The following is a 23,616-nucleotide window of genomic DNA, read 5'->3' as shown; positions in this document are numbered from 1 at the left end:
TTATTAGTTTTAATTGTGAGGTGTCAATTTGGGAAGAAATGGCTCTATATTATCGAAATATGTGTCAATGATGGCGATATTTGTCTAAATATGAGAAAATGAATATAAGTAAATTTCATATTTTGTTATAATATATTACATATTATGTACATGCGGTATTTAGTCTTTCTTACAGTTTATCTGCACAATGCTATGAGAAGCCAGTGTGCTAACTTTTCAACATCTAAATCATAGCTTCAACATTATGATCATTAAGTATATGTGAGGTCCGTATAGACCCGTCCCCCCACTGGTACAGCGGCATATCTTCGGATTTACAACGCTAAAATCAGGTATTCGATTCATCTTGGTGGGTTCAGCAGATAGCCCGATGTGGCTTTGCTATAAGAAAACACACACACACACCGTATAGACCCCAGGTGTACTGAAAGGTGGATATTTAACGTGTGCTGATGATGGTTAATGAAGTTACGTAATAATTTCTTTTTAATTGTTTAAAGATACGGAATATGCTAATTTTTCCCCATATTTCACATCAATTTTTGGATAATTTAATAAGGATTAAGTTACATATGTTACGTATTACGATTTCAAACAACTGAATTTGAATTTAGGAATTAATTGAATTTCGATAGGTATCAGATTGATATTTATCAACATGATCGATACATACGATTTTCTTTTTTAACATGGCCCAGCATGGCCAGGTGTTTAAGGCACTCGACTCGTAATACGAGGGTCGCGGGTTCGAATCCCCGTCACACCAAACATGCTCGCCCTTTCAGCCATGGGGGCGTTATAATGTTACAGTCAATCCCACGGTCAATTCGTTGGTAAAATTGTAGCCCAAGAGTTGGCGGTGGGTGGTGATGACTAACCGCCTTCCCTTTAGTCTTACACTGCTAAATTAGGGACGGCGAGCGCAGATAGCCCTCGTGTAGCTTTGCGCGAAATTCAAAACAAACCAAACTTTTCTTAACACATATTTTAATATACAAATAACAATACAATTTATAAGAATGGTTATTACAAATACGTATTAGAAATATTGGTATATATACAAAGAATACTGTGTCGAGTATCTGGTCTGTAAATGAATATTTTATTGACGGTTCACGATGAGCGAAGTGAATCTATGTTGATACACAGGACACTTTACTTGACGGGAATGCTAGCTGTTTCTATTCTTGGCTGGCCTGATTTTTCACTGACGAATTTATTTAATGTCCTTGTAGAAATACTCACGTCCGAAGTTAATTCTCTGAGGTTGAACTGTTTGTAGTGTACGAAATTTATAAACGTTTCTGGTTAAATTGTGTAGTTTTTCAAGTAATAAGCGTTAATCACGATTATAGCTTCCGACCCTTGTAGTATACTGACTGTAGTGACCAAAGAGTATTCTCTTACTGTGTCTGGGCTGGCGTTTTTACCAATTAGGCGACATTCTGAAACGATCAACAAATTGGAAGATACGCTAGTGTTTTAATAAAACGTAAATTGTTGATTCTCATTCTCGAGAATCTTCTACAAATTTAGAGAACAGGCGAGAGTTGTGAATACACATCCAACAGTATACGACACATGCATTAAACGTAATAAATCTATAATAGTAAATCTGTTTCACACATCTCAATTAATTTTGAATTATTGCAATTTTTATAAAAGCATAAATAACAATATTTACACAATTCTTCCCAAAATTGTTAAACATAATTTAAAAATCATGTCTTATAAAATTTCATTTGCAATGCACCTAAAATACATATGACAATTGTTGCCTACACTAATACAATATGCACATAATTTGTTTTGAGCCACATTTATTCGCTTTAACTATAGTTTGTTAGATCGTGTATAAGTCTTTATTGTGTGTCCACGTCACGTTTTTCGGCCCGATTTCTGTTTCTTGCTTTCCATGTATATTTTGGTAGCTTAGGATGGTAGTCATTCAGAAAATTCTTTTCTTTTGTACTGAATTGCTGTTCAAGGTTTCATTTCTTTTCTGCTATTGGTGATTCTAAACCACATATATTACCTTATTCAATATTATTTAACTTTTCATTGTTACTCGTTCGTCCTATAGGATTAATAATGTGTTTAAACTGTATTGTAATTGCAGTCTCTAAGCCTTTCAAATGCTTTTCATTTTCAACATTCTGTATAGAATGTATAGAAAGTGTTTAAACTGTTTTGTAATTGCAGTCTCTAAGCCTTTCAAATGCTCATTTTCAACATTCTGTAATTGTGACGGCAAGGTTAATCATATTTTTTCATCTATTTCTTTCGTTATCTTTAATGTCTGATACTATTTTTGTTTTGTTTTTAAATTTCACGCAAAGCTACACGAGGGCATTCTGCGCTAGCTGTGTCTAATTTAGCAGTGTAAGACTAGTGATAAGGCAGCTAGTCATCACCAGTCACTGCCAACTCTTGAACTTCCATTTTACCAACGAATAGCGGGATTGATTGTAACATATAATGCATTCACGGCTGAAAGGACGAGCTTGTTTGGTGTGTCGAGGGCTCAAACCCGCGAATTTCATATTACGAGTCGAGCACCCTCACCATCTGGCCATGCCCAGCGCCCAATACTATTATTACATTATTTAATATACACGAAAAATAACGAAATGGATTTCCTGTATTATCTAATAAATACGAATTTAAGAAAAGATCTCATTAAGAAGTGCTTGAGCAAAGTAGTTTTGAGTTTTCCTTCTTATGTTAACACTAAACCAGCTTTTAAAAGCAGAACTATAAAACATTCCTAATTTTCTTCGTGGTTGCATATGATCCATTACAACAAGTGTAAGAAAATTAAAACGTTGATATACTCTTTTAAAAATAGTATCACTTGTAATTCATATGGGTAAACCAGCTGTTTTATGTAATACACCTTCAATGTAATAAATCCCCAAAAAATTGTTAGTTTGTCATTGAAGAACAAGATTTAATCCACCTTCAAACGGTAAAGATAAAATATTGCTATTAACCCAATGAACTTCCATCCAAACAAATTGTGTAAAAGCGTTTTTAAAATTAGTTATCAATTTTTAGGCAGTTCTAATACCTGAAATCTGTACCATATAAAACTACTAATAATTTGATTAAGAGTAAATACTTTTCCTTTTAATGATGAAAAAAGTTGAAAATGCTACCAGACTGAATAAATTTACTTCATTTTTCTTTCAGTTCATTCCAACTTCACTGAATGCATACCAAAGAATCTCTGAAATACACTCCAAATATGTAATTTCTTGATTCAATCTTGTAAAGTCTAGTTGATTTTCTGTTGGTGCTTTTCAAGCACCAGACCATAAATCAAGGAATTCTTCTTCGTTGAACTTTGATTCCAAATATGCATCAGAAATATTCACTGTGTTTCTAATTACATTAAAATGTGACTTTTGTGTAACATAAATGTGTATATCGTTTGCATAAGATGATAGAAAAGTCTTTGAGTATATGATGTTGATCTTAAAAAGAAATAATTTTCTTTCTTAAATTTTAAACAAAATATTCTGTTACTGTAAAAATCCATTTACTGGATTTCACTGTCTTACATCTATCATAAAAGGAAGAAATGAAGTTGAAACCAACCCTTGAACAATATAAAAATATATTTTTATACAGTGGGTTGCCTTTCTTTATAATATTCCCGTTAAAACTAAATTTTCTGATTATTTTTTAAATTGATTATAATTTATGGATCAAAGGCTTTTTAAGATCAAAATTTCCAATAGCTAAACATTTTTTATTTTGGCTTGTGAGATTTATATTATCACATAACATGTATATTATTAGAAACACATTGATTTAGAACAGAGTGAGCCTGACTCTCATGAATGAATTGACTAATAACAAGTTTCATTCTGTTTATTATGGCTTTGGAAAGTACTTTATTATCGCTACACAAAAGTGATACTAACCACAAATTTTTCAATTCTGTAAAATCTCCCTTTTTAAGTATTAACTACATTATTACTATTTTTATACTTTTAGACATTCACTTGTCTTTAAAAATCTGTTAAAAAATTCTAGTATGGAGAAATGCCAATCTTAGACCAAAATGTTACTAACCATTCAACCATTATGCCATCAATTCCAGAAAACTTGTGCAAATCATTGGCAAGCGGCAGTTATTTTTGCAAGAGTTAATGGAGCATTTAGAGACTTTTTTTTTGCACTTTTTGATAACCTCAGTAAACCTTCAAAGAAAGAGTCATTAGTTTCATGTAGCATTTCTTTTTAATATAATCTCTTATTAAAATCAGTAATTATAGAATTTAATTTTGTTTGAATTCCGAGCTACTCTACCATTTTTATCATTTAAAGCTGTCAATGCAGTTTCTGTCTACTAGATGTTTGATCTAATAAAAAAAGATGTATGGATATCTATTTCTCTGATTTTTTGCATTCATTTATAAATTTTCCAGCGTTTGGTTCGATTTACATGATGTTCCTTCCAAGCTTCTTCCTACATAGGAAGACCAGGTGGTTAAGGCACTCGACTCGTAACCTGAGGGACGCGGGTTCAAATCCCCGTTACAGCAAACATGCTTGCAATTTCAATCGTGGGGGCATTATAATGTGACAGTCAATCTCACTATTAGTTGGTAAAAAAGTAGCCCAAGAGTTGGCGGTGGGTGGTAATGACTAGCTGGCTTCCTTCTAGTCGTATTTGCTAAATTAGGGATGGTTAGCGCAGATAGCCCTCGTGTAGCTTTGGACGAAATTAAAAAAAAAAACAATCCTACATAGGATACATATTGTCAGTCTGGAAAAGTTGAATAATTTAGATAACTATAGTTTGAGATGCCCTTTCTCTCATTTCTTTTTTAAATCAATTTCATTTCAAATAATTAAGTATGTAGTTTAATTTCTCCTTTGACATGATCCTACCAAACTCTAACGATTTTTAATTTTTTGTTTTTTGTTGTGTTTGAAAATATCTTATAATTTGGATTGTTTCACTTAAGTGTTTGGCATTTCCCAAGAATTTATTGTTAAAACAACGTTAAGCGCAAATGTGCTTATTCCAACTCATAACCTATGTATAGCATACAAACTGCTGCTGCATGGTGAGAAATAAACATATTTACACACGACAGTTGCAAAATTCGTGTCAACATAATAGAATTAACATATCATTTATCCAGTGTGACCTTTAATATAATGCTTTCTCTTTGGACAAACCAACTATATATCTTCATTTTTTTTGGATAAAAATGTGGAATAAACCAAAATGATTTAACAAATTCCATAATCTGTGAACTATAAAATACATGTGCTTCCGATGGTATACAAGCTAATTCTGTATTCAATGTTACATTAAAATTTTCAGCTAAATGTAATAAATCAATGCTTTGTATTTCATTCAACTGTTTCCCAGTATAATCTAAATATACTAATGTGCTTTTTAGTCATATTGTAGTAAATACATGTGAAACAAATTTAAATTTAGTTATTTTGATTTTATCAAGAAATGCAAAATATTACTTTTATACTCAAAAGTAAATGCCATTTCTTCCCCATATGACTGATACAAACCTATTAGTGTACTAGATTTATGATGTTGAGCATTGTAGCAATGAATTATGGTATAATTCCGATTATTTTATAATAGGGGTGTCTCTCCACATGAACATTAGTTTCTTGTAATATAATAATTACTGCATTACAACTCATAATATCCTTTTGTGAGTACTCAATTATTCACATCTGTAGAATCTTGTATAGCCATAATTGACATAAAAAAGAAGAAAAGGGAAAAAATAAAACTTAGAATGTAAATTTAACACCAGCAATACATACATCACTGATCATTCTTTTAAATTGGTTCTATCAGTTACTGCTTTATGAATTTCTTGGTCTGTGTTATTTCTCACCTTTTTTGCAACAGTTTATTGTTTGTTTACATCAATTCTATTCGATTGTCTTATCTTGACTGAGCTTCTTTTGTTTTTTTCTCAACACTGTCTTCTTCAGTCATTTGAGTTGGTTCTGTTAATAAGATAGTATCAACAATTAGTTGTCCATTTGATTTTTTCTTATGGACTTGTATCTGTGTGTCAGCTGTACCTAAATCAGTATGGTGCTGACCAATTCTGTTGTTATCAAATATTGTAAACTGAGGATTTTCTTGTGTTATGTCTTTATTGTTTAAATTAACAATTACTGGTTCTTCATGTTTCTTTAACTGAGCACAATATTTAATTCTTATGCACCTGTAAGCCTTACAGTTGAAACATTGCATCAATATATTTGCATAAAATGTATAATGCTAACCCTCTGAAAAATAATTCAATTGGCTTAGGATTTTTTTCTTAAATTATCATCTTCAATCAGTTCAGTACACACTTATTGTTTGAAATGTTTCATGTGTTAAACTCTAGATACTATTTTGACAGAGCCAATGTACAAATAGGACCAGTTACCCTTCCAAAATTTGAACACAACTTTATTATAACTCCATGACTTATTTAAGGTGGTACATTAAAAATAACTATTTTGTTGGAGTTGAAGCTGCTGTTTTAATTTTGAAAATGCTGAAACTTAATGCTCATACATGTTTCAGTGAGTTACATCACTGATGAATGACCATGAAAATAAACTTGAAACTCAACAAATATTCATGAGGCTGACATCACCTTTTTTTGTGAAATATCATAATTTTTAATAGCCTCAAAATGTTGATTTGTAGCTTGGGAAAGTAAGGTCAACACAATGTCTTAACCCTTAAATCTGTTTGTTTACTTTTCATTATGATTACATTCATGTTAAAATTTCTTTTTTGGAATAGGAAATGTGAACAGTCAGTCAAAAAATAAAGTTTTACAAGGTACACTAACATAGTGTTTCTTAACCAGTCGTCTGTGTAAGGACTAGCTCCCTTCTCTCTTGTTTTTCAGTACTAAAATAGGGACAAATAGCACAGTTAGCCCCCTTCATATAGCTTTGTGCAAATTTCAACAAACAAACCAACCATACTGGCCTGAGGAATTGCATTAAAACAAGCAAATGAAAAACTGACAGACTATTCTTATATAAATTGTAACAGTTTTTTGTTGTACTTGTATCTTATCAGTCTGCAACAGTTTCAGAAGGCAGCGAGTTATTCCCTGGTGTCATGTAGCTTAAGAAATGGTGAATTAACAGATGTTAGTGTGAATCTTTAAAAGTATAAATTATGTTTTTGCAATTTTGTAACACCATGTTTACACATCACACTTTTAACATACCATACTTTTCTGGTACAATATGGTCTATCTCAAGTTTTCCATCCTCCAAACTAAATTAAAATAAAATAAAAAATCTTGAAATGAGTCCTTATCATTCATATTTTTATCAAGCTTTTTCTTGAACTTACATAAATTTACTGCCTCTATAACATTCAAAGGTAACCTATTCCAAAGACCAACCACTATCTTGTTGGAAAAAAATGAAACTGTATTAACTGAAGATAACTCCTACCCTGCTAAAATTTATATTTGTGTCCCCTAGTCCAATCATTCTCACTGTTAAAGGTGAAAAAAAAAGATGATGTATCACTGCTCTTTTTTTCCTTTGTAATCGTAAACACTTCAATCAGATCCCCTTAATATGCGAGCCAAATATGCTCGCCCTTTCAGCCGTGGGGGCATTATAATGTGATGGTCAGTCCAACTATTTGTTGGTAAAAGAGTAGCCCAAGAGTTGGCGGTGGGTGGTGATGACTAGCTGCCTTCCCTCTAGTCTTACACTGCTAAATTAGGGACGGCTAGCACAGATAGCCCTTGAGTAGCTTTGTGCGAAATTCCAAAAAACAACAACAACCCTTCTTAAGTTTTAGCAGTTCCATATTTCCATAAACCAAATATGTTGAAACTTGATTTGTATGGAAGAATCTAAATTTTACATAATATGTTGAAAATGTAAGAGAAATATGTTAAAATAACTTAACTGGCATAAGGTATGTGGTATAATTATAAATAGAAGTATTTTAGGTTGTATGTGTACTGACTGGACTCTTGTGGAGATGAATCTAAAGTATTTTCTTTCTTTCTTTTTTTTTGAAAGCATTGATATCTTATAGTTTTATAACTTCTTCCTTGTCCATTGGCTGGCTAATGGGAAAAACAATATGTTAGAACTAAACATTTCACTTATTTCTATGCACTGTTTCTTATGTGTATGTTATAACAGGGATAGTCAGTCTCTTAGCATGGATGGTAGAATACAGTTGACTGGCTGCTTTCCATCTGGTCAATAGTTCAAAATAGCAATGGTAGGAAATAGTCTTAGTAGCTTTGTCAAAAATATTAAATACAAATTATTTGCTTCTGTATGGTTCAAAGCCATGTATGGCCATTTGATTTGTATGTAAATTTTCATGTTCAAGATTCACATTCCATTGCAGTAAAACTTGCTCTACATTTTAGGATCATTGGTGTGCTGCAAAAATGACTGTCAAATACCACTATTTGGTTAGACAGGGATATCCTAAGGGTCATAAGTGCCTGTCCTCTAGTTTATCAGTTAGATTGATAGGCAAATAGGAACAGCTTGATGAAGATAGTACCTATGTACAAACATTTTAAAGAAAAATTGACTTTGATGGTTTTGACCAATCTGAACTTGCAGAGAGAGAATAAAATTGTTTATTCAAGCACTTTGTTGTTCACTATGTGCCACAAAATTATACAGTGTGTAACTTATGTAAACAAACATAAGACTGCTAAGTAGATTGAAAAGTTTATTGGAAAAAAACCTCTATTATGTAAGTACAAAACACACACTAACCCATTAAGTGCTAATTTAGCGAACAGGGCACAGTCCACCCCATGGCAGTTAAATGTGAGTATACCCTGTGTGTTGTACAACGTATAAAAATTCTGCATGTGTTTAAAGCAGCTGTAGTCAGTGGGTTAAAAAACATACTGTTGCCCCACATAACAAGCATATGCTTCATTAAAGAGCTCATAGGGAATTGTCTCTATAATAAAACTTCAAGGTTTACCATTGACACCTGTAATAAATTATTATGTTAACTAGGGAGCATATCATTACCATTGATGCTAAAATTAAAATGTATGAAAGTTACATGTGCAAAAAAGTAAGTGCTTGTAAGGAAAAGTATACACATCACCAAAGATGTTTTTATCTGAAGTAGTGTGTAACTATGTTTGTGTAAAATAGAGGAAAAACCATGTTCTGTGAATTACATAGTTTCATACTCACCATTGTGACCATTTTTATGTTGTTATATCTATATTTGTTTTGAGGGTATATTGCTATTTCTACCTTCAAACACTTTAACATTATTATAATATTTATGTATTAAAAAAGTGCTACAACTTATGTGAATAGTACATCACTTTAAGATCTTGTTATGTAGTATTTTTTGTTATACTGGTTAAGAGATCATATCGGTGTGTCTAAGGCAATCATAAGATACTTGGAGAAGTTTCCTCTCTTCTTTATCATTCATTGTGTACAGTTTTAAATCATGTAAAGGAAATTTTAATGTTAAGTGTGTGAGTATTAGAAACTGTATAACTCAACAATAAATATATATCACCATCATTTATTTTCGACGTTATTAGAAGAAACCTTTTATAAAGATATAAGTTTAGTTACTTATTACATTAAAAAGTAAAAAAAAGATATATACACATATGTACCAAGCAAGATTCCCTGGTTTGTGTCTCATTGACACTGAAAAAATAAATTGTGCCTTGCACTTGGGTCAGTGGCTGCATTATTAGAATGATAGTGAAATCCCAGTATTTGCTGAGAGTATCTCATGAGTTGATTGTGGATGGTGTTGACAAGATACCTTTCCTCTAATCTGCCACTTAAAAGTTAGGGATGGATAGTGCAGGTATCTCACAAATAACTTTGCACACGTTTCAACAAACTGCATAAATATATTTCAGTTGAAATGTTTTTCAGATATTTTTTCACACTTTATGTAATTCTAAAAGATTTTTTTCTTAAAAATTCAACTTGTGTACAAAACCTTGAAATTGCCTAATTTCCTTTAGAAACAATCATAAAATAATTTCTAAAAAATATTTGTAGAGATAATACACACTTTGTTAAAATTATTTCATTAAAATAATTGTAATGTATTGTTAAGCCATCAATGTGTTTTAATTTGCACAAATCATTTTTAAAGTTCTACATTTGAACAGCTTTGGCATAAATACAAATTGTTTCTTGATGGTTCAGTCTCAGGAGTGGATGAGTGATTAGTGTGCTTTAAAATAATAAATCTGAAACTCTCACCTTATCAACTGAAGTGAAACAACTGTGCTTTCTAGTAAACATTGTTAAGAGTTTCTAGTATGCTATACATAAAAATAAGAAAGAAATACACAAAAAAAAATAACAATGTTTTTATGAATGTGTATTAAGTCTTTTTTTTTATCTTAGATGATTTTCATGTTAAGTGACTTTTATTTATCTATTAAACTTCAGTGATTAAATCTATAATATTTTATATCATTTATTTATTTATTAAAGTACAGGTTCTGTTCATATGCAGAAACATAGTTTTGCCATCTTCTCATTTTTGTAGGCTCATACACCACTCTTAGGTGGAGGTTGTGACAGAGATGTGAGTAAATATATCTTCTTTCTATTGACTCTTTGGAATTTTTTGAAGTATTGATAAAGTTTTTTTTTCAGTAATGTATAATTTTAAAACAATTATACATTTCTAAGATTATATATTATGTTATCATGTTTATATAAATTTTATTTAGATTTTGTAACTGTGAGTGCTAAATGTTAGGTTATAACACATTCAAATTCAATAAATTATTTAAATTGGGATAGCCAAACATTTCTATAGGTTGAATGCAGCTACTAATTTCAGTAACAACGGATCTGACAGGACAACATTCTTTATCTTTAAAATTTTTTATTGTATATAAGCTAGGAATAAACTCACTGGGTGTATGATTTTACAGGCAGTTTCATTAATGATGTATTGTTTTTTGTGTTCTAGTAGGTTGTCTAGTCAGACTCATTATCACTGTAGTTATTAATTGAAATATTTAGTGTGGGTCTTCATTTCGAAGTTTATTTGTAGGTTTTAAGAGAGGGGGTGATAGCCTAATATAATACAAACTGACAGCTCCATATGTTATTTAATGCTCAGTAGCGTAATATATTTTGTATTATAAATACATTATGTTTACTATGAAAGCTCTCTTAGGGAAAGAAATGGAATTCATTTTTAATTTTTGGAGAATGAGCAGTGATCATCTGAAATAGTGAAAAAGTTGAATGAATCTTTTCAAAGAGAAAACTCAATCTTAAGTATAGAAATATGAATAATTTGCACATGGTACCAAAATCATTCTTTTATCAAATTTAATTTGAAAGTGGAAACTAATTATTTTACTTCAGTTATGCAGGTTTCCAGTGAATAATTGTATATTGTTGTCCCTGTAAGCTTAACAGAAATAATTTGGGGCAAATGAATCCTGAACATTGAAATTATGAAAGTCTGTAAGAGTTTTACCTAATGTACACACACACATGTATTTGTCATGTCATTTCTAGTACTTATAATATGCATTTTAACTTTGTTATTGGTCAAACAGTCACATTTTCTGTTGTAAAGATTCTAGCATGCCACATAAGATGATTTGTTTCTAGCAAGTAATATCTTGTAGAAGCCAGCCTTTGGTATAAAAGTTATAAATACAATGTAAATGATAGATTATTTAAGATTTACACATTAAAACCTTTTAATCAATATTAAACAATTGGAGTAGCACTGCTGTGTTTTCTAGAAAACTGTGTCATGTTTGATGTGAATATATTTATATCCTACATTGTGATTTTTACATTATGTTGGTGTATGTTCTAGCTTGAGATAGGCTATTTTTGTCCAGTGTACTTATGGTTGTCTCTAGAATGGTACACAGTAGACATATGTGTTTTGAATTTCTTTTTAATACTCCAAAACGTTTTATTTTGTGTTTTACTAGATATAAAGTAAATTGTGATAAGATTTGCATGAGTATTTTATGTAGTTTCTGCATGGTTAATTGTATGACCTAAATGATCAGCAAAATAGTTCTGACAAAGCTAAACTATTACATTGTTTGTGACTATTGTAGCATACTGTTCATCATTCTCTAGCCAACTACATACAAGTTAACTACTGTCTTTCTCTTTTACCCATCTATTCAAATAAATTTACATATCATTACTTATTTACCCAACAAATCAAAAATTCATTTCTTTTCTTAAAGACCGAACCATATTGCCTAAGGCTTCCAAACATTTCTCTTGTTTAGCTTTTTGTAGAGCTGTTAAAAAGACCAGTTTTTCTACTGCTCATCAACTTTTAATTTTGCTACACAATCATTTACCCTTTTGTCTGTTTGTTTGTTTATGAAGATTTCATAAAATAGTTTTCAAGTATGACTATTCAGTCATCTATCCTTTGACTTGTATGGTTATTGAGCTACTCATTTTTTAATTTTTACAACTATATTTTTGTCACTCTTTTCAAAAATCATTATCATGAGGGTATTATAATATATGAGGCAAAGTATTACATAACTATAGTATATACAAAGATTTTTATGTGGTCTCTGTTTTCACATTTTGTGATATTAATGTAAAAATTATTGAAGTAACAAAATAAATAGGCTTAATTTTGGTTTCACATGTAAATCACTGAAGGATTAGTAGTTTTTAACTGATATAATAAAAATTTAAATAGTAATTGTTTCAGTTGTTAAAAGAAATCTAAAGAATCTCTATTAGAAGTGTAACTGCTTACTGGGCATACTTAAGCTCAGTTTATGTTTGCTTTCATGTGTATTGCCAAGTTAATTTATTACTACATTACCTGATCATGATTTTGCTGTTAAAAATAAGCTAGTGGATTACATTCCATGAAAGTGCAAATTGGATTTTAAAAATCTGTATTATTGGTGAAATTAGGTTCTTAAGATATTTCTCTATAAGAGATTTATTCTTATATATGTAGTTTTGCAGCTTAGAGAATCTGATATTCTTTTTTTTTCTATATTATAATTTCATGCTTTGAGTGCTCTTTGCAGCTTAAAATTTTGACCAACTAAAGCAATGCATTATACATATTCAATATGTTGTTGAAACTCTGTATTCCAATTTTATGTCATACCAATGTCAAACTGTTGCTAATTAAAGCATTTTTTGTGCAAACTAATGATTTTACCTAATCTAACTGAGTGAGTGAACTACAGGTGGTCTGACTAACAAGCATCAGCAAATGGGAGCTAAAACCATATATTTAGCTCAGTTCAACAGTGTGATCTGTGTTTGTTTGCTAATTATTTGTATATGATTGTCTCTGTAGGAAGAATATTACTGGATTAGTTTACTATGAAAAGGATAAGTGATTTTATGTTTACCCTTTACTTTTAAATATGTAATTTTTAAAAGTAGTTTTAACAAGAAACACTTAAGCATTTGAATTTTGTTATCATATGATTGTTTTCAAATGCTGATATATTAACACATTTTCATCTGCATACATAATTGATAATATATTTATTTTTAAATGATATATTTGATGTAATCTTGGAAAGTACTTGATCTGTTGGTTATTTAATCATCTAAAAGGTCAATAGTGATGGAGATTGGGAATATGAAGAGATTTCTCTGGAAAGGGTAAGTGCAAAGTTTCAAGTGTGAAATTTTCCATGATAATTACTACTTTTTATGTTCCTGTATGTACAGAAATGTAAAAAAAATATTAATAAAAGGGGGGAATAAGTTTTTATGCCTGGAAAACATTTCTCTTTACAAGAAAGAGAAAATATTTATGTTTTAGAGTATAACCTAATTTATTTTAACTGTGGTTTAAGAGCAGTAAAAATAACCATATGTTAAAGTATCTGTTGTCATAATTTATAATTGTCTTGTGGCTGTAATTAATGAGAAAATTAAGCTTAGTAAATTTAAACCATTTGTCACAAAAATGTAATATTTGGGCAAAAACAAATCTATGTAATTCTTCATAATTCATAAAACTCATCTTCATTTTCACCCAAGTTGAAATATTTTACTAAAAAAATTCAGTGTGTTAGATTGTCCAGAAATAAGTTTCAGAATTCTCACAATGACATTTAGAACCTGAATATTAAGTACCTTATCATTGGTTAGTTGGTTTAATCCAATGTTTGTTGCTCACAAAGTGTCTTAATTGTCTGCTGTTTCAATTCTACTCATAGTAAGTTTCGCAACCTCCAAGGCAGCATGGATAAGGATTTTTGTCTGATTTTCTTCTGTGATTCCAAACTTGGATGAAAAGCTACCAAACTACATGGAACATCAATCAGGTATTCAGTTCAGTGTTGGTTTCAAAGGTTTTGACATGGAGATGAAAATTTAGAAGACCACAAAGGTCTTGGAAGGAAGCTATCCTTAGATGAAAACACATTAAGGGAAGCAGTTCAGACAGACCCTCACACAACAGTATGTAAGCTTACAGAAAAGCTCGGCACAAGAAAATGAAGCATTGCCAACCACCTGAGTGTGATTGAAAAACGAAAAAATGGATAAATTGGTTATGCATGAGCTGACCGAAGACCAACAAAACTGGCATTATGAGACCTGTCATGGATGATGCTCTGAATATTGAATGAAATTGGAATTGATGTTCTGCCTCATCCACCTTATTCCTCAAGACCTTTCTCCTACACATTTTCATTTTTTCAAGCACTTTGATAACTTTTTGAACAATAAACTCTTTGAAAGCCAGGCAGCTGCAGAAGAAGCACTCAGAGAGTTAATTGACCATAAAAAACTCTGATTTCTACAGCAGGGGCATAAACAGCATTGTTACACAGTGGCAAAAGTGTGTTGAAGCAAATGATGCTTTTTTTGATTATAGCATGTTTTACACTGCTTGTTTATACTTTTCCAAAGTTTACAGTTCAAGAATGAACATTTATTTCTGGACAACCTAATATATTTGTTGGTTCATTTAATATTCTGAGTTTTTTTCACATAAATATATTGCATGTTGATGAATGTGTAATAGAACAAAGGATTGAGTACCTTATATTAAAATTATTTAGAGTATTCAAGCTCATTAATCATGTGATGACCACAGCCAGTAAAATGTCTCAGTGGAATGGTAAATATATACATGTCAAAACTACTTATTGAAATTATTTGGAAATTCATAAGAAGTGCATTGCTGCCAAAAACTGATCACTTTTGAAAATATTATGTATCAGTTTTTTTTTCTGAAACACAATATTAATACACTTGGATCATAAAACTTCTGAATCTCCAATCTGTGGATATTTGATGTAGTTAATAACATTAAAAAAACGAATATGAATCAACCTGAAGAACCAACACCATCCAAAAAGAAATCTACAATAATTTAAAGCCCCAACTATGGCAAATAAAGTGTGCAATCTTGTATCAATTAACAATCCCTGAAAATCAAGGATAGTAACAAAAACCATTCATTAGTATTGGGCAGTATGATGCAACATAATCAAGTGGGATCATCATCTGGAAACAAACACCAATAGGGTATGAATTCACCAAGATAATTCTTTAAATGTATTTTCAGTACAATAAGACTGTTGACACTTATGATGGGTAACTATCACTCTAGTGTATGGATGGAATATGGAAAGTAGGAGGGAAAAGTGGAGTACTTTGGACATAACAGTCTTACAATAGATTTTCCATTGTTTGCAATGTAAAATTTACTACAGGACTGTTGTGATGGCATAGACTGTAACACTATAGTAAAGCTCCAAAAATGTCTTAATATAACATACTTAACCTCTTTATTCATTAAGCTATTAGCAAGAGCTATTAAAGGTGGATAGCTTCAATATAAAGTAATGTTCTGATCTTCATTAAACATTTTTATAATGAAGTCTATTCAAAAATAATATTCTGGTATTCTCAAACGGATTTCAGTTTTTCGGTTCAAACTAGTTCTTTTGGTCATGGTATTTAGTAAGTATATCTTAAAATTGACCTAAAACTAAATTGCAGTCTGAACCACCCTAAATAGCAGGTATAACTTCATGTTTCAAAACTGCATCCTTTACCTTAATAACAAGTAACTATAGCCAAGGCACAATATTGCATCATTCACATTAGTAACAAATGTTAATGTATTAGATATAACCTTGCATTCTCAGTTTTCATAAGAAGTAGTAATATTCTTGGTATGGTATTCCATATTTCTCTTTAATGATGAGAAGTAATGCATGACACACTGGCCACTCTTTTTGTTGTAAAATGCAAAAGTACAGAAGGTACTGTATTTTTTATTTGTTCTTACTATTATGCATGAGAACATGCTATATTGTAGTAAATATTCACCATACTAAATTGAATTAAATCATTTTACAGCTCAATTTTTTTACAAAAAAGAGGGTTAATCAAATTAAATAATCATAAGTTTTATTGTTCTGATACTTTAACCACTTTTAATTGTTTTGGGCTAAATTGATATATATATATACACACACACACACACTTTAATAATTGAGAGCAGTTATATGTAGTTTATAAAATGTATATATATATTGTTGTTGTGTTATTTTTCTGGCAGTGTGGAACAGGCTTGGGGTTTAGTATAGCAGGTGGCACTGACAATCCGCACATTAATGATGATCCAAGCATTTACGTCACTAAACTTATTCCTGGAGGAGGAGCAGCTGCTGATGGTAGATTGAAGTATGTTATTAATAGTTACATAATTATTAATAATTACGTATTTCAAATCCAATTCTTACTGAAACAATTTTATGAATCTCTTCTGGATTCATCATTAAGTTTAATGACAACTTCTGAAAAATATTTTAAGTCAGAATTCATTAAAATATATTTATGTATGGTATTAAATTGATGAAAAATTAATTTTTTTAGTAAAGCAGTTTTTTTGACATGGTTTAATTAACAAGCATATTAAAAAAAATGATGACTCATCAAGATAATGCAGAATTTTAATATTTATCTAAAAACTTCTTTAGTTTTAAATTTTGGTTAGTTTCATTTTTATAGATAGTAACTTTGAAGATACTACTAAGTTAGACACTTGTACAAATAATCATTTTGAAAGTTTAAGAAATATTAATTTCCATATTTGTTTAGATATGGAAAAAAAATCATAATTAAATTAAACACCTGCATTACATTACTATCATATGACTTTTTCTTCTTTCTCCTCAGGGTAAATGATATTATAATCAAAGTAAATGACACCGAATTACTTCATGTTCCTCATTCTGCTGCTGTAGAAGCTCTGAAACATGCAGGAAACTCTGTACATTTGGTAAGGAAGTTTGTGTTAACATATTGTTCTATATTTTTGTCATATTCATACATTCCACTTGGTTTAATTTCAATCTTTCAAGTGACAGTATTAAAAATTTGAATTTTGATCATAGGTAAATGCATCTTGTATAGCCTTTGTCTAAACATGACATCTATAAGAACTAGGCATCTCTGAAAGCTGGGGCTCATTTTTCTTTTGTATAATTAGCTATTTTATGTATTTAAAGTTTTATTTAATTTACTTTCTATAGTGTCCTGTAAGGTATATTTTTAATTTTATTATGTAGGTGTATGATTCTTGTACATTCATTGATTGCTTCCTAGTGACACAGTGGCAAACCTATGGACTAAAATGTAGGTTTCTATATCCATGCAGGACACCACAGAAATAGCTCATTGTGTAACTTTGTGCTTAACACAAACAAAATGAACTTTCTTTGGCTAATGAATTTTATTTTGTTTTTTGTCTTTTGAAAACCTAATTTACAATAAATATTATTGGTAGTGGAAATATTTCTTTTTAAGAAATAAGTATTGAATGAAAATATTTAATGTGTAAAGATAGAATAGTAATAAATTAGATAATGCATAAAACATAATCATGTATTTTTTTAAAGTTATTTCAGTTATTGTAAAATTCACAGAACTTCAAGCTCTTAAGCACTACATTCCATTTTTATTCTGTAAATTGCTTGCTAAGCTTTTGGTTTATTTTTTTTAAAGCAGATAGTGATAAAAATTTAAAAAACTATGTATTTGCAGAAACTCTGGTCATACATCAGCTGTAATAAAAGCATGTCTTACTATTGAAAGGTATTGTTAGGGGACTGTATATATCTAAGAAGTTTTGAACAATGTTTTGAGCTACTAGCACAGATTTTCGTCATTTCTGGTGAAGTATTTAAAAATGTCATTCAAAACTAAGACAGAGGCAGTCCATTAAAGATGCCTTTCAAGTACACTCTCCTCTGTCTGAGCCTTCTTTCAAGCAAGAGATTTTCTACATTTATTTTTTTCTCATTGAAAAATAAAGTAATGTATATTTCAGTAGTATCTTAGCATTAAGAAAATTCCTGGGAAAAATGCAGTGAAGCAGTTTTATTATTGAACTGCAGCTTCTCTAAAGTTTAATGTATTAACCTTTTTTATATATATTTGTATATATATTAACTTACTTCTTGGCCTTAAAGCTTGATGTAAGCATTTATTTGTTTGTTAATGTTTTTTAAATATTAACTAAACCATGAAAGGATTTTATTATTGGTGCAATATATGTACCAGTAGACTAAGTTAAAATTACTATAGATTGATCTTTAGTTAGCAGAAAACACTGGGCTAAAACTTAGCATTTACAGTTTTGTTGAATTGTTCAAAAGTAATATATAGATTGTGATCACTTTTTGCTACCAATATTATAGATGTGTAGTAAATAAAATATTTTCTTATTATTGTTTTCTCTAGTTTGTGAAACGTAGAGTACTTCATAATCGACATGTTATGGAAGTGGAGCTGGTAAAAGGAAACAAGGGTTTAGGATTCAGCATAGCAGGAGGTATAGGAAATCAGCACATCTCAGGTGACAATGGTATTTACATCACTAAAGTTATGGAGGGAGGAGCAGCATATTCAGAAGGAAATATCCATGTAGGGGACAAACTGGTAGCTGTAAGTAATCTCATTCCAACAAAGAATTTCTTATGTTCATATACATTTTACTTGTAATTAAAACTCTAATCGTTCTTTGTCTTTATGAAAATTTAATATTTCTTGTGTTATGTGGTGCAGACCTGCTTGTGTCGTGTTAACTTTCACCTTAAATAATCAAAGTAACTTATTAATTAGATATACTTAATTTAATTAAGAAAATGAGAAACAATCATGCATGCCTTAAAAACTGATGTTATTTTGTTTCCCAGACAGAATTGTTATATGTCTTCATACATAAAAAGGGGGAGGGAAGATATCTTGCTCTTAGATAAATTATTCCAATACATATTTACCTCCTCTCACATTTACACTATTACTTGACTGCCAGGGTTTCTTCCTGTTTCATCCAAGTATTAGTCTGATATTTTTCTTGCTTACTTCAGTCTTTTATGTCTTAATTGTATTTGGTGGTATATGTCTCATGACAGTTTCTATTAACATCAATGCATCCTCTATCCTGGTACTCTATATAAGCACCTCATTCAGATAATACTATCACTTTTTCTAAAACAAACGTCATTAACAAGTTTCCCATTATTACAATTGTTAGGAGATACTTTGGCCATTATCAGTGTTATCTAGTTGATTTTTATAATAAAATAAAAATAACTTTTTTTTTATTCCATGTGGCAAGCTGATTTACGACATGAATTCACAGATTATTATTTCTGGTATGGAGACAAAATCAGGTCTTTCCTATCTCACTTCGGGTATTTAGCATCACATAACAATCAGGAATGGGGAGAGTAACTCTTGGTTAAGACTTTTGGTGATTTTATTTGTTGTGAGATGGAGATATATATTTTGATTTGTGGTGGTCCTCTAAGGGGGGCTGAGACTGCAGTTGAAGGTGATCCTCGACATTTTGAAGGGAACTTAGATTCACTTTTTTCCTGCACCTTCTTTTTTACTTCTTGTGTGGGACAGTTGTGAATTTGCAGACTCACAGTACTGGGGTCCAGGGTTTGATTTCCTTTGTCTGGATATGGTGGATGGCCCAATGTTGCTCTTCTCCAACAAAACAAACCTCACAAAAGGTTGTTCCAATCAACATTAAAAAAAAGCTAGTTTGGGATAAGCTGCTTTGATTTTTTCTTCTTCTGTTGGTACTTTGAGAGTGTGATGTTTTGGGCTTTTCCCCAGTTGTTTTTAAGCCTGTTCCTTACTTGATGACTGAAAAGTCTGGAGTGAATTATAAGTTTTTCTCTCCAACCATGGATTATTATTGTTCATGTGGGAAGGTTTACTTCTCATTTATGTGAAGGAACTTTATGTCTTTTCTGAAATGTTGTCAAAACATTGTGATTTTAGCATACCACCACCAGAGGGAAGCATTTTCTGACTCTCAAATAATATTTCTGCTGCTTGAATTTCATGATTCTAAAGTAAAGTTTGCAGTTAACTTTAATAAATTTATGACCCATGATGGGGCAGAATAAGTCTATGGTCTTCCAGTTCTAAAATCCACCACTTTGTTTACCCTTCACTTTTGTGTTGGATGACTCTAAGGATCACCAATTTCATTGATGATGAACTGGATCCATTGTTAGCATGCCTGTTTGTTCAATTTTCTGGTTCTAGATTCCTTCATGTTGTTGTTGTAGTCTTGAAATTTCATTAGCTCCTAAAGAGGGTCATGGTTCTATCCCTATTCAGGAGTCCTGACCCTCAACATCAGCTTCTCAGTACAATGGTCCTGAAAATAGATTCTGTTTACATCCAAGAGTTCTACTGCACAGTTGGATCATTGCCAGAAGTGTGGTTGATTATTGTATATCTTTGGGGTCTTTGGTGGGTCAGTTCCAAGAATATTTGGATCTGTGGTAACCTTAGTCATGGATCCAGAGCCAAGATTCATCATTCAGTTCATATTTTCACTTCTCATATGCTCTCAACCTGTGGAGTTTTCATCTCTCACAGGTTATCAGAATTTTGAAGTTAGTTCTAGGACTAACAGTGTTTAGAGTTTGACTGGTCTGGAGATAGTGAGTAAATTGTGCAAATTCTTTCAAGGTTTTATTCCTGTTGGGCCTGTGCAAACAGGAGATTAGGGTCCAATCATTAATCTTTTACAGCTTTATCCGTGGTTAAATTCTCCAAGGTTTACATAATACTCATTCTTCAATCTGAATTTACTTTTTTTTACTGGGATTGTACTTGTCCATGTTTGCTGTTTTCAGTTCCTAACTGCACATTCCCACAGTGTTGAAGTCCCACCTCTATTGGCATTTATTGTGCAAAATGGTCAGGCACTTTCATTCAAGGTTTTTACCTTCAGACTCACATCACCTTCACATGGGTTCTGTTATATCACATTACTTTCCTCATCACTTCCATTCCATCACACTGCACACACACCATTCCATGAGTAACTGATTTTTGCTGGCACTATTTTGTCAGTTGTCAGAACATCACATTCTGATTCTGCTTTCAGAAATAAGGCAGGTTTCATTTTCAGGGCTGAGACATCTATCCTTGCTCCAATTCCATATGCCATCAATTTGAGTATTTTTTTTCTCTTTTTATCTTATCTCTCAGTTGGAATCAGTTGGTTCCCATCAGGCTCAGTTCTATGGAATAAGATGTCTTATTTACTTCTCCTTCTACCATTGCATGGATGGTTCTTTTACTTCTAGGACGTGGGTATCACTCAAATTTCTTATGCCTTTGGGACAATAGCACAAGATCTTTTTATGGTCGTTATGCAACCAAGTGATCGTAAACATCAATTCACCGATTTCTCTATTTTATTAGTCGGGATCATCCTTCAATCTTGAGGGGTTGTTAAGTAGGGATACTATTGTGATATGGATTCCACTACTGCCATCTTGTCCAGAGTTCCATCTTTTAATGAATGCATTGCTTCACAGATGAAGTGCATTTACTGACGGTCAGGAAATCTCGAGTCTGTGCACAGATAAAGAGGTTTCCTTAAACAATGTTTTAGTCTTTCTTGCTTTTAAACAGGCAGTGAATGTCTCATGGTCTGAGCTTATTAAGAGTAAATTCATCAGGCTTCACTCTGCCAGTACTGTGGTGGTATCTTGGGTTTTTTATTAAGGAGGCACTCAGTTAAGGTCTTCTTGTTTTTAATTTTTGGACCTTTTTTCTTGTGACCATTCCAATCTTATCACCCTACTAACTTGCCTTGTTCCAAGGGTGATGTCTGTTATAGCAGGTCACTTGTCTCAATCCTTGATAATTCTCCAAACAGAATAGATGCTACCTTGCAAGTTTCTGCAGTATTTTCCACTTTATTTTCAGCTGTCTCTGTGGTGACAGCTGTGTTCTGCCTTGGTATGACCAGCTATTCAGAAACTCAAGTTTCAGGGATGGAGATTATACAGTCTTTCCCACAGCACTGGGGTTTAAGATTGTAAGGTTTCCATTTATCTGTCTCAGTTTTTGCTTACTCTGAGATGAATATTTGTCATTGTAAATAATATGCTTATTAGCAATGATGTATTGAGAGGAGGCTGCATCTTTTACAGTCACCATGTTTAAGCCAGCCTTATCAGCTACCATTCAATTATTTTGACTAACTAATTTTTGAGTCTCCTGTACTCTCCTGATTCCTTGAGTAACTTTGAGTCCTTGGTCCAATATGACAATTATGGTTACCCAACAGGTATATTTAGACTACAGTACAGTCTTTTTCTCAACTCCTGTTTGTGCCCTGACTTTTATATGCCGTGTATTCCCCTTTACTCAAAGATTTATTTTCATTGCTGCTGACTTCACCAGTTAGCATGATTTTCTCTGTTTGTTTACAGACTGCTTTCTCATTCTTTCTACAACCTCAGATGAGTTATTCTTCCCCAAGACATTGTCATATGGAAAAGGGGTTAAAGTCATTTTTACCTATTCATTTGGTCAATATTTCTAACTTCATTGTCCAGTCAGGTTTTAATCGTGGTCATGTTCAGTGAAGGTCTTGGAGGTTTTGTTGCCTGCTTTAATGTCTTTAGAGATGCTAGACAATAACTTTTCTCTTGGGCTGTTGTTTAAGGTGAGATTTGTCACATTTCTTTGTTCTTAATGGCCTAAATTGCTGCTGGAGCTCATTGTGCAGACTGGTATGTGAACCTCCCCCAATACTTTTATCTCACATTATTTGCCTAAGCTGACATCCAATTCATCTGAGGATTTTGTCTACCTCCTTTAGCTATTTTAACTGTTTCTGCTAGACTATATAAAGGGGTGAGTATTTTCTTTATTACCTTTCAAGGTCTCTTTCCTTGTTTACTCAGGATCCCACTCTGAGGCAAGTGTTGCCCTCACAGGTGTGCTTTTATAAAACCAATTCTGTACTAGCAACCATTTATTCAGTATACTTTATACAAGCTACAACAGCCTTGTAAAAGTGAGATGTATCATAAGACCACCTAGGAGCTCATCAAGTAGTATTACAATATTATGCTGGACCACCACTCGTGAATTATCATGGGTAGAACATAAGGGGATCCTGTCTGTCTCAGCCAGTCATCAGTTTGAATAGATCACTACCCCATTTCCAGTCACTGAGGTTGTGGAAAGAAGGTTTTCCCAGATTTCTAGATGTTTTTTTCTAGATATCAGCAGGAGTGGCACCAGTCTACA

At 31.7% G+C, this 23,616-nt stretch overlaps 1 protein-coding gene across 15 annotated transcripts in view; it reads left to right on the top strand.

Moving 5' to 3' along the window:
• Positions 1–23,616, top strand: part of LOC143237638 (disks large homolog 1-like) — a 262,734-nt gene that overhangs the window by 182,741 nt on the left and 56,377 nt on the right. For 11 of the 15 annotated variants that reach the window (XM_076477117.1, XM_076477112.1, XM_076477114.1 and 8 more), the window contains 5 exons: positions 10,562–10,600; positions 13,615–13,662; positions 16,586–16,710; positions 17,206–17,308; positions 18,772–18,975. In XM_076477117.1, coding sequence (XP_076333232.1) covers positions 10,562–10,600; positions 13,615–13,662; positions 16,586–16,710; positions 17,206–17,308; positions 18,772–18,975 — 519 coding nt within the window. The remainder of the gene's footprint in view (positions 1–10,561; positions 10,601–13,614; positions 13,663–16,585; positions 16,711–17,205; positions 17,309–18,771; positions 18,976–23,616) is intronic. The other 4 variants (XM_076477113.1, XM_076477120.1, XM_076477125.1 and 1 more) reach the window with 1 other exon arrangement.

The sequence above is a fragment of the Tachypleus tridentatus genome, chromosome 13, assembly GCF_004210375.1.
Source record: "Tachypleus tridentatus isolate NWPU-2018 chromosome 13, ASM421037v1, whole genome shotgun sequence".
NCBI lineage: Eukaryota > Metazoa > Arthropoda > Merostomata > Xiphosura > Limulidae > Tachypleus > Tachypleus tridentatus.
Note: the sequence above shows the minus strand (reverse complement) of the source record. Positions and strands in the feature narration are given on the sequence as shown.